Source organism: Callorhinus ursinus, unplaced genomic scaffold, assembly GCF_003265705.2.
Source record: "Callorhinus ursinus isolate GAN/ISIS: 27379988/994484 unplaced genomic scaffold, GSC_fseal_2.0 scaffold43, whole genome shotgun sequence".
NCBI lineage: Eukaryota > Metazoa > Chordata > Mammalia > Carnivora > Otariidae > Callorhinus > Callorhinus ursinus.
The window spans coordinates 12,875,162-12,887,659 of NW_027397105.1; the positions used below are offsets into that span (position 1 = coordinate 12,875,162).

At 48.8% G+C, this 12,498-nt stretch overlaps 1 protein-coding gene across 4 annotated transcripts in view; it reads left to right on the forward strand.

Annotated features, from left to right (window-relative positions):
- Positions 1–12,498, forward strand: part of DHRS7B (dehydrogenase/reductase 7B) — a 60,058-nt gene that overhangs the window by 35,940 nt on the left and 11,620 nt on the right. For all 4 annotated transcript variants that reach the window (XM_025864075.2, XM_073881828.1, XM_073881829.1 and 1 more), the window contains 2 exons: positions 2,224–2,402; positions 7,587–7,696. In XM_025864075.2, the coding sequence (XP_025719860.2) occupies positions 2,224–2,402; positions 7,587–7,696 (289 nt within the window). The remainder of the gene's footprint in view (positions 1–2,223; positions 2,403–7,586; positions 7,697–12,498) is intronic.

Genomic DNA, 12,498 nt, shown 5'->3' on the forward strand with positions numbered 1-12,498 from the left:
TTCTGAGCTATGATTACCTTGGGGCCCATCTGTGTTTTCTGTCACTTGCTGTAATTTTCTGGTAAAGCTACACTAACAAACTGGCAATTATTCCTGCCCCCCCCCAGAATTCACCCCTCCCACCCCTAGGAAATACTCCTACGCTCTGCGGTCTTCAGGGGCTGGGCCCTATGAAGGCCCCCAGGCAGTACCTGCAGACCCACAGAACTGCAGAAGTACCGGTCCCTGCTCTACACCAATCTCAGTCCTTCCAGGTGCCAAAGGGTCCTTGGGCTCTAGCATTTCCCCTGGGACTCAGGGGCCTCGACTGTAGGCTAGAACACCTGGCCTCAGCTTCCAGTTGTGGGCAGGGTGTGGTGCCAGTAGTACCCGGGTAAAGAGCTTGGCACTTTAGAAGCCACTTTAATTGCCAGCTCATCCGAGCGTAGGCTTGGCACCATGGAGGGTGAGAGGGAAATGTAACCACTTAGCAGACAGTCGTTGGGGACTTTTCGGAAGTAGATTAAGGGAAGTTGATGGGAAACAGTCATTTTTGCAGATGTTTAAGAATGTTAATATTTGGGCGCCTGGGTGGCTCAGTTGGTTAAGCGACTGCCTTCGGCTCAGGTCATGATCCTGGAGTCCCTGGATCGAGTCCCGCATCGGGCTCCCTGCTCAGCAGGGAGTCTGCTTCTCCCTCTGACCCTCCCCCCATCTCATGTGCTTTCTCTCTCATTCTCTCTGTCTCTCAAATAAATAAATAAAATCTTTAAAAAAAAAAAAAGAATGTTAATATTTTATGGTGACCAAGAAATTGGATATATTTAGAAAGGCAGATGAAAAAATAAACTAAATACTAAACTAGTTGAGTTGGCAGTTCAAATCTGAGCAGAACCCTTTTGCAGTCAAGCAGTGTAACCTAGATCAGGACAGCTCTCCCTGATCCTGAGGTGCAGGATCAAAGCAGCTCAGCATGTCAGTGGATCTGTGTTGGGCTTCAGTGGGGTCCTGGCTTCGTGGTGCCCGCAGAGTTGATGTTGCCTTGGGAACGGAATCAGAAATATTTTTTTTAAATATATGGAGTTGAGAACATGGGACATTCAGCAGGTGAGTGAGGGTTTTACATAGTTACTCCCAATCTGATGAAGAATTGAAAGCTTTAGGCTGGCTTGCAGGAGCTCTGCTCTTGGTTTCCAGCCTCTGCCTTTCTGAACAGGATTACTATGCTCATAATATCTTAGTTCTGGAGGAGGATTATGGGTGGTGGGCCTTTTGTGTAGTAGACTCAGCCCACTTGTCAAATAGCCTTACAGGGCATTTCTTTCAAAGTGACAGACATGGCGCTGCTCCTCACTGGCCCATCCCTGAGCTTCCTTTAATCATGTGTCTCCCTCCTCCCTTAGCCTGCTTTGGGCATGGGGGCACGGGTGAGTGACACGGAATCAGGGAAGCTTGGAGGAGTAAGGAAATTCGGGCAGTTGTGGAAGGAACGGATCCTAAGAATTGACTGCCAGTGTTGCAGAGAAGCTCCCGTAGCCTCCTGATTTCATGTGGCTGCCCATAGCTCCCTGGCGAATGCTGAGTGAAAACACGCCAGAGCGCGTGGCAGGGCGTCCCGCTTCCCAGTCTGAGTCTGTGGCAAAAGGCAGCTCCCCTCTGCTCTGAATTCCCTCTGAGTGTCTGTGAGGCCTGTGGCCAGGAGGACATTTGTGGGCTGTCGAAGACAGCATCCAGGGAACACCCCACCCAGAAACATCCATGTGGTTAGCGAGGAGTAGAAGGATTGGTATGGTGTTCTTTTTCCTTTTTAAAAAATGTTTTCTAGTTTCACAAATAGGGGTTGAGAATGATCATGGGTGTACCTAAGTCCCCCTAAATAGGTTTTGGAAGGAGAATCAGGTGAGTGTGGATATTGACAGAGCCTCCTGTCACACTCATGGGTAACTGGGTCCCGCGCCGAATGACTCTTTCAGCTTGTCCCGGGGTCGCTGTGCGCCTCTGAGAAACATCACAAGGCCTGTGGCTTTGCTGTCTGCTCACGTCAGTCCGAGTGAGAGAAAGCAAGTCCACCGTGCTGAGCGGTCGGCATGGAGCCCAGGGCCTTAGGAAGATAGTTGCTGGGCTCAGAGCTAAAATCCGCCCGAGAGAGATCTGGGCTCTGTATCAGTCTAGCGGGAGGAGGGCTGGCAAGTGCCTTGAGTTTTCCTGTTTTGTCACAACTTCATTTGATTTGGGTTCCTTCAGGAAGAGTCTGCTGAAGGTGAGGGTCATGGACTTTATTACCTCCACGGCCGTCCTGCCCCTGCTGTTTGGCTGTGTGGGAGTCTTCAGCCTCTTCAAGCTGCTGCAGCGGATGCGCACGAGCGCCTACCTGCGGAACGCTGTGGTGGTCATCACCGGTGCTACCTCAGGCCTGGGGCGAGGTGGGTCCCGGGGGCAGTGCTGCGGGGGGGGGGGGGGGGGGGGCCGGGAACCTGCCCGAGGCAAGGGGAGCAGCTCCTCCGCGGCACGGGTGCAAATAAGTGAAGCGGGCTAGGTGACTTGGGAACAAGAGCACGTCGCTGTCCCTGGTCCACGTGGAAAAGGCGCGAGCTTAAGTGCGGTGAGAAATGGCCCCTGACTTTGATCAGCATCGGTGCTGGGAGGCGAAGGCCGTGAGGACTATGGCAAACCGGAGACTCCGTGTCTCATCTCAGGGGGCCGCCTGACTCCACTCCGGCTAGTGGTGGAAATTGGGGTTTTTATGCGAAGGCTCCCAATTGTCAAATACGGCAACTAACTTAAAAAACATTTTTACGTCTATGAGGGCCAAACAAAGCGTGCTTTTTCCTGGCTTCAGCGAGCATCCCTGGTTCATGGCCTTGGTGTAACCCTTCCCCTCCCCTTCCTCTCCCTGGGGCTGTGCCTCCAGCTGTGCCCTGAGCGTGGCCTGGGCAGGGTCGGGAACAGAACACGTGGTACTTTAGAGACTCGGTGCTTCCAGTGAGTTCCATCTGGTTTGGTGCACACGGTGAGCCTCTGGGTGCCAGGCGTTGTATGCTGGGACACAGGCCCAGAGTCAGTCACCACTCCCGGCCTCGCAGATGAGTTTGTAGAGCTGCTGTCATTTCGCTTTCACACATGTACACGGACTTGGGCAAACACAGGCACGTCGCGTGTCGCTTCCTCCTCCTCAGCATCTGCACACGTACCAAGCATAGCAGCGCGTTGTCCACGCCGGCGCTCGGCGCCACGGAAGAAGGCAGAGAGGCACCCAGGACTGCGGTAAACCCATCCCTGCTGTGTCTCTTGCTTGGGAGTAGCACAGCCAGTGCTGATGGAGCATCTCCCGTTTGGGAGGCTCTGGGCCAAGTGCTGGGACAGACCAAGGAAAGATAGGGTCCCTTCCCTCAGGGAGTTCACAGTCCGATGGAGAGCGGCCAGGACTTATCTCAGGATATTGACACTTGCGTAACGGCTGTTCCCATCCAGGCCCGGGAGGGGGATGTGCTGCCTCCTGAGCTCACCGAATCCTCACAGCTAAGATGCAGAGATTTGCCCTAGGACTTGTAGATTCAAACCGCAGGTCTGACTGCAGGACTCTGTCTTGTCTCCCCTGCGGGGGAGATGGCCAGGGACAGGAAAGCATGGGGCCAGCAAGGAGGGCATTGCAGACAAACCCAGAACAGGGAGCAGCGTGGTCATGCAGGGCTGGGAAGCACTTGGGTGTGGGAGGAACATAAAGGAGCAGACGGGGCCTTGTCTGCAGAGGAAGTGGCTTGCAGTTGGCCGGGGGGAGCCTGGGAAAGCATGGATTCATTTGTACGCCACTCTGATGTTTTAGGTGAGGTCTCTGCGGGTGAACCCTGGGCCTGTCATTAGATACCCAGACCTGAGTGGGGACAGCTGCCTCCAGGCCCTTTGCCACTGTCAGTGCTCTGACCTTACTCAGCTACTATATATAGGGTAGTCAGCAGCCACTTCTCTTGATCTCAGAGAGAAGCAATTTTTTTTTTTTTTTTAAAGTCCTTGAAGAGTATTTGAGAGCTGGCTGGGATAGTGACTTTCAGGTGCTCCAGTATGTGAATATTGGAGAAAGACACTGTCCTCTTGGTCATTCCATAGCTCTTCTTCCGGAAACCAAGACTGTGAAGGGAATAGACAATATAATTGAAAGAAAATCAAAACCTGTTTGTGTGTGTGTATATATGTATATATTTCTATCATATATTAGGTCAGCCATTTCCCAGATTCCAAGTCACGCTGCTTGTATGCTGCCCCGTTTCACATCTGAAAGGCAAGAGTCTATGGATCTCTTTCCCCTCCGGCCAGATAGAACAGGAACAGATTCTTCACCACCCGTCGCAAGGACAAACGCCCCTGTGGGTGGCCACCAAGGAGGCGCTGCTGCTCCTCAGCTTTCGGAGGAGGAAGAGTGTGAGTTGCCCTTGGTGGCTCTGCTCTGCCTGCCCTGTCAGCCGGTCTGAAAGCCTGGATTATGTGATAAATCTTCAGACAGCTTTGTGTATTTGTCCTGTTTGGTCTCCTATTTTGTATATTTAAGCTACACGAGCTTATCCTTATAAAACAGTAAGACCATTGACTAGAGGAACAGAATGTTCTGGATAACCACTTTAGCCAGCTTAAGCCCTGAGGTCGTGAATAACTCTCTTGACTGAACAGGCCAGGAGTGCCGGCAGTGCTGGAGAATCATCTGGCAGCCCTAGCTGGATAAGTGGTACTTTGGGACTGTTCTTTTTCCCTTGACCCTCCTGCCTCCCTGTGTCAGCTTTTTCAAGAAATGAAAATGGAATCCTTGCAATCTGTTGTTTTCATTTCTGTCACTCCCTACACGGACTTTAATTTCCTCCCTGTTTGGCTGTGCTAGGAAGCAAAGCTTAAGCAGAATGTACGTGACCGTTTTCCAGAAGTTGTTTAGGCACTAGTGTGCCCCTCCCCACCTTTGGTTCTGCGTGTCTGCCCTGTTTGGTGACACCTCACAAAATGTCCGTTGTGTCAGTCACGTCAGGATGAAATGGGGTGAGGAAGCCAACCATGCCTGAGATTCCTCTCTTTGGGAATGAGTTAGTAAACCACAAGAGCAGCTCTAGCCTCAGGAATGCTGGCGTCTGGCTTTGAGTGCAGCCGCCACCCCCATCCCTGCGAGGCGTTGGCTGCCCTGCGGAGGAAGCACAGCGAGGCGGGCTGTGCAGGGGCTGAGACCCCGACCGGAGCATCCAGGGACGAGCAGAGCAGCGGCTGCAGCTCTGTCTGGGTTTGTGCCCTCTGTCAGGATGAGCCAGAGAACAAACCAGCCAAATCTGGAAGGAAGGTGATACACCACACCTGAAAATGTCTTGATTTAGTCCACTTAAGCACTTCCTTCCCGAAAATTCCACCTGGACACACGCCAAGAGGTGCTGGTCTGGGGATGGTATGTGAAAGCTGTAAGAGGAACTAAAGCAGGAGCCGTAGAGTGAAGAGACAAGGCTTTGCACCATGAGACAATCCAGACGTCAGAGAACTTTCTGGTGTCCTGAAGGATGCTGGAGTTTGTTCTCCCCTCCTGTTTTGGACCCTTCTAGCTTTTGGCACTTTTGTGGGGGAAGGGCTATCAGACCAGTACACCCTGCCTGGACCCTACACCGTAGCTCTGCTCCCAGCCGGGAAGTGACAGGCTTGATCCCTCAACCACTGGCTGCACGGCTCCCAGGGCAGGCCTGTCCTTTCTCTGAGTCGGGATACGAGACACCACCCGACTCTGAGCCTCTGAGATTCGGCGCGGGACAAGGTGGGGGTGCTCTGGCTGCCTGGTCAGTTGGGGGCGGAGGGGTCCGCACGGACCTGCCCGTGGGTGTTTGTGGGAGACCAGCCCAAAGGCGTGGACAGGCAGTGCCTCTTTAAACCCTCGGGTTTCAGTTTTCGCCAATAGTCAGTTGTTTGAACGTTTTAAAAAAGGCAGCTTAGAAATATGAAAACAATGAACACTTCTGTGGTGCTTTTTTCTGTAGTGCTTTTTCTCTACTGTATTGTATCGACTTCTAGTCATTCAGTCCCAGTGCTGGTTTTTACCTGCATATTCTATAGAAGAGAGAAGTGAGACACACAGAGGTTATAACTTACCCCAGATCACAGAACCAGGAAGTGACCGAGGCCGGCACTGGAGGTCGAGTTCGAGTCCAGTCCCTTGAGCACTGGACTGCACTGCTTTTCACAAGCTGTATGTTTTGAGGGCACCGAGCATTCAGTCAGGCCGTGTCTGGGCTCAGGGCAAGCAAGAAGCAAGAGGCCCTCACCCTCCGTCTTCCCCACAGGTCAGCCCCGGTTCTGGAGGTCTCCCCTCCGAGGGATTTGCCTGTGACCCTTGCTGGCCTCGTCCTCGAGATGCCGGCCCACCCTTCCTGGGATTTCGGCAGCAGAGCTTGCCTGAGTCAGAGACCCCTCTCCTGTCTGGCAGGAGAGCTGTGTTGATCGTGACTCAGAGCTGCCTGCAGCCGCGTTCTCATCTTGGAAGGAAGCCCGTCCAGGGAGACGAAGTGGAAAAAAGACCCTGCCAGCCCTGAGAGAGCCTGGGTCCTGCTGCCAGTGGCCCTGGGCGGCCACCACTCCTGTCCCTCCCGAGTCTTGGCCACTCAGCTCTTTTCCCTTAATTCTGGAGCGACCCCAGCATCCTCCTGATAAATCTCGTTTTGCTTTGTCCCAGTGGGAGTTGGGTCTCTTTTCTTGCCACCAAAACAACACTGACTAATAGGAGGTACCCCGGTCTCAGTTGATGTCACCTGGAATGTTGGAGTGCGTTCAGCAGAGCCTGATCTCCACCAGTCCCCTTCCTTCTCACCCAGTGGGAGGGAGCCTTTTAAACTGCATCCTCCCGTACTGGGCCTTCACTGCTGTCAACACTCCACACGCCTCAGCTGTTCACATTTGTTTGTCATTTCCCAGCCTGGCGCAAGCCTGGCAGACTCTCCACTCTGTGTCCCAGATGTATCTGTCCATGGCCCCCCCGGCTGCTTTGCAAACTCTGCTCCCTTAGCCTTGCGCACTTTCCAGAGAAACAGCCCCTCAGGCCCCGCATCCTTTCTCAACAGAGTCCTGTGCCCCCTGTGCTTGTAAAACCATGTAAGCACGCCCTGTAGGTCTGTACCTGCTGCGTTCAAGTGACTTGGGAAACAGCCTAGATTGTGCCAGAACACGGGCCTCGGCAGACCACGGCCTCACGATGGCTGGTGCTGCCTGATCGTGGAGCACATCGCTTGACCTTTCTGAGCTTCCTCAGCTGTGAGAAAGGGGGTGATGCCCCCAGGGGTGTTCAGAGCTAAAGATCGTAATGGGAAGTTCTGAGCACGGTACCCAACAAATCTGTCCACCGGTCCCGGCCTTCCCCTTGCCTTGGTGTCTGCCATACCATCGATGTGAGCTCTCCTAGGGCAGCAGCGGGGCTCATTCATCCCTGGGGCCTTACCTCCTAGCTCCACGCCTCGTCCACAGCAGGGGCGAATACACACGTGTGCAGTGCATGAAGAAACAAGTTCATGTTCTGACACACGGAGTGAGTTTGGACTGACCTGCACTGGGGAAGAAAGGCATTGAATTTCCTCGGCTGTCAAGGTTCTTTCTCCCTCCCTTAGAATGCGCCAGAGTCTTCTACACCGCGGGTGCTAAGCTGGTGCTCTGCGGCCGAAACCGGGAGGCCCTGGAAGAGCTCACCGAAGAACTTACTGCTTCTCTGGCCACCCAGGTGAGCCCAGGGGTGTGTTTTCCGTGGGCCAGAGGGGCAGGCTGTCATCTTCAGGCGTCTGAGGAGATGGCAGGTCTCCTTGCCTGAGGAGGGAGGACCGTTGCACGGTTCAGATCCCGACTCTGCCACTGAGTTTGGGCAGTTCCCTCCGTGAGTGCTTCCGCTCCCCCTTCACCTGGCTGACACCTATTCATCTCTCTATGGTGGGAGATAGGGGGAGGTTGGCTGTGACTTCTAAAATTTTAATTGTGGAAAAATATACATAACATAGTACTTACATGCATATAAAGATACACATATAAATAAAATATACGTATCATAGTATTAATGAATTTAACCATTTATTGGTGTACAACTCAGTGGCATTAAACACATTCAGAATGTATACAACTATCACCACTTTCTGTACTTACCATCCCCAACAAAAATTCTGTACCTGTTAACAATCATTCAGTCCTCCTCCCCTCTCCCCGGTGCCTGGAAACATCTATTCTACTGTCTGTGTATTTGCCTCTTCTGGATACCTTATATAAGTGGACAATATATTTGTCTCTCTATGTCTGGCTATTTCACTACGCATTATGTCTTCAGGGTTCATCCAGATTGTAGCGTGTATCAAAATTTCATTCCATTTTATGGCGGAGTATTATTGCAGCATACATATATACCACATTTTTTCCCTTTGGATTTTTTATTGTTATGTTAATCACCATACATCACATCATTAGTTTTGGATGCAGTGTTCCATGATTCATTGTTTGTGCATAACACCCAGTGCTCCATGCAGAAGTGCCCTCTTTAATACCCATCACCGGGCTAACCCATCCCCCCACCCCCCTCCCCTCTAGAACCCTCAGTTTGTTTCTCAGAGTCCATCGTCTGTCATGATTCGTCTCCCCCTCTGATTTACCCCCCTTCATTCTTCCCCTCCTGCTATCTTCTTCTTTTTTTTTCTTAACATATATTGCATTATTTGTTTCAGAGGTACAGGTCTGTGATTCAACAGTCTTGCACAATTCACAGCGCTCACCACAGCACATACCCTCCCCAATGTCTATCACCCAGCCACCCCATCCCTCCCACCCCCCACCACTCCAGCAACCCTCCGTTTGTTTCCTGAGATTAAGAATTCCTCAGATCAGTGCGGCCCCTATATACCACATTTGGATTTATCCATTACTCTGTTGACGTACACTAGAGTTTCTGCCTTTTGGCTATTGTGAATAATGCTGCACTGAACATAGTTGTACACGTTATCTGAGTCCCTGCTCTCAGTTTTTTTGAATATAGACCTAGGAGTGGAATGGCTGGGTCATAGGGTAGTTTTATGTATAACCTTTTGAAGAATTGTCTTCTGTTTTCCACAGCAGCTCTACCATTTGACATTCCCACCAGCACCACACAAAGGTTTTACTTTCTCCACATTCTTGCCAACAGTTGTTCTTTTCTTTGTCTTTTAATTGTACCCATCCTAAGAGATAGAAAATGGTATCTCATTGTGGTTTTGAGTTGCATTTCTCTTAATTACAAATGACGTTGAGCATCTCTTCATGTGCTTACTGACCATTTAGATGTCTTCTTTGGAGGAATGTCTGTCTTTTCAAGTCCTTCTCCTGTCTTTTTAAATCAGGTTGTTTGTTTTTGTCGTTGAGTTTAGTTGTGTATATGTTCTGGATAGTAATCCTTTATCAGATCTGTGGTTTGCAAATATTTTTTCTCATTCAGTAGATTGTCTTTCCACTTTGTTGACAGTATCCTTTGATGCAGAAAAGTTTTACTTTTTTTTTTTGTAGATTATTTATTTATTTATTTGAGAGAGAGAGAGAGAGAACACAAGCAGGGGGAGAAGGAGAAGCAGACTCCTCACTGAGCAGGGAGCCCGACGTGGGGCTCGATCCCAGGACCCCGGGATCGTGACCTGAGCCGAAGGCAGACGCTTAAGCGACTGAGCCACCCAGGCGCCCCAAGTTTTCCTTTTTTTCAGTAAAGATTTTATTATTCGAGAGAGCACGCATAAGATTTTATTATTCATTTGAGAGACAGAGCACGCGCACACACGAGCAGGTGGAGGGGCAGAGGGGGAGCAAGAGAAAGAATCTCTAGCAGACTCCATGCTGAGTGCAGAGCTTGATTCGGGGCTCGATCTCACGACCCCGAGATCATGACCTGAGCCCAAATCAAGAGTCAGATGCCCAACCGAGCCACTGAAAAGTTTTTATTTTTGATGAAGCCCAGTTTATTTTTCTTTTGTTGACTGTACTTGTGGTGTCATATCCACGAGGTTGTTGCCACATCTGATGTTTGAAGATTTTCCTCAATGTTTTATTCTAAAAGTTCTGTAATTTTAACCCCCAACATTTAGGTCTTTGATCCACTTGATTTAATTTTTGTATACAGTATTAGGTAAGGTTTCAACTTCATTCTTTTTTTTTTTTTTAAGATTTTTATCTATTTATTTGACAGAGAGAGACACAGCGAGAGAGGGAACACAAGCAGGGGGAGTGGGAGAGGGAGAAGCAGGCTTCCCGCTGAGCAGGGAGCCCGATGCGGGGCTCGATCCCAGGACCCCGGGATCATGACCTGAGCCGAAGGCAGACGCTTAACGACTGAGCCACCCAGGCGCCCCACAACTTCATTCTTTTGCATGTGTATATCCAGTTTTCCCAGCACCCACCAGTTGTTGAAAAAGATTGTTCTTTCCTGCTTGAATGGTCTTGCACCCCTGTCAACAGTCATTTGGCCACGTATGCGAGCATTGATTTCTGGGCTGTCCGTCCTATTTCATTGGTCTGTGTGTCTCTCTTTATGCCATTCCCACACCCTTTGCTGTAGCTTTGTAGTAAGTTTTGAAATCAGGAAGTGTGACTCTTCCAGCTGCGTTCCTTTTTTTTTTTTTTCCCCCAATATTGTTGTGGTTATGCGGGGACCTTTGAGATTCCATATGGATTTTAGGATTTTTTTTCCTATTTCCTCCAAAACATGCAATTATTTTGATGGGGCTAGCATTGACTCTGTAGATCACTTTGGGTAGTAGTGACTACTTAACCGTGTTAAGTCTTCCAGTCCATGAACGTGAGATGTCTTTCCATGTATTTAGGTTTTCTTTCATTTCTATCAGCAATGTTCTGCAGTGTTTAGCATACAAATCTTTGACCTCTTTAGTTCGATTTATTCCTAACTAAATTTTGCTTTCCTCATTTCCTTTTCAGATTATCCATTGCTGGTATGTGTGTGTTGTTGTGGTAACTGCACTCTGCTAAGCTGACTTACATTGGCTCTGTGGCTTTCTCTGGATTCCTCGGGATTTCCTATGTTTGGGATCCTGACCTCTGTGAAAAGTTGTACCTTTTCCTGTCCGATATGGGTGTCCTTTTATTTCTTGTTCTTGTGTAAGTGCTCTGATTACAACCCTAGGACGGTGTTGAATACCTACATGAAAGCAAGCATCCTTGTCTGGTTCTTGGTCATAGGGCAACACCTCCTGTCTTACACCATTGGGAACATATATTAGCTGTAGGTTTTTCATAAACATCCTTTACCACTGTTGTGGACTTTCCCGTCCATTCCTGGTTTTCTGGGTTTTTATCATTAAAGGGTGGTTGGAATTTGTCAAATCTCTTTTTTGCATCAGTTGAGACGATGATGTAATTTTTTCCTTTGTTCTATTAATGTGATATACTGATTGATTTGGACCACCCCTGCATTCCTAGGATAAATCTCACTTGTTCATGGTGAATAATCTTTTCAATATGCTGTTGAATTTGATTTGCTAGTATTTTGTTGAGGATTTTAGCATCTGTATTCATAAAGGATATTGGTCTGTAATTTTCTTGTGATGTCTTTATCCGGACTTGGTATCAGAGTAATGCTGGCCTCTCAGAATTGAGTTAAGAAGTGTTCTCTCCTTCTTCAGTTTTTTGGAAGAGTATGAGAAGTGTTGATGTTAATTCTTCTTTGAAGTTTGGTAAAATAATTCCCCAGTGAAGCCATTTGCTGCCTGACATGTCTTTGTTGGGAGGTTTTAGGTTATTGCTTCAATCTGTCTACGTGTTCTATGTCTGCTGAGATTTTTCCATTCCTTCTTGAGTCAGATAATTTGTGCATAGGGACTCGCTCTATCCTTTCTTTCTTTGTCTAGCTAATGGTTTCTCAATTTTGTCACTCTTTTCGAAGAACCAGCTTTTGGTTTCATGATTTTCTTTATTTCTACTTTCTATTTTATCTCCTCTCTAATCTTTATTTCCTTCCTCTGCTAGCTTTTGGGTTAGTTGTACTCTGTTCCAGTTCCCGGGTGTAAGTTGTAAAGTTGTTGTAAATTTATATTATTGATTAGAGATCTTTTTTTTTTTTTAATGTAGGCATTTATAGTGTAAATTTCCCTCTTAACACTGCTTTCACTGCATCCCATAACTTTGGGTATGTTATGTATTCATTTTCATTTGTGTCTAAATAGTCTCTAATTGCCTTTGTTATTTCTTTTGAGTCAGTGGTTCTTTAAGAGTGTGTTGTTTCATTTCCACTGGGTTTCCAGTTTACCTTCTGTTACTGATTTCTAGCTTCATCACACTGTGGTTGAAGAAGACGCTTTGAATGATATCTGTCTTTTTCAGCCTGTTAGCATTTGTCTCGTGGCCTAACATGTGGTCTATCCTAGAGAATGTTCCATGTGTGCTTCAGAAGAATGTGTGTCGTGCTGTTGTTGGGTGGGATGTTCTGTATGTGTCTGTTCAGTCCTGTTGGTTTATAGTATTCAGGTCACCTATTTTGTAATTGATCTTCTGATTGGTTGTTCTGTCCACTCT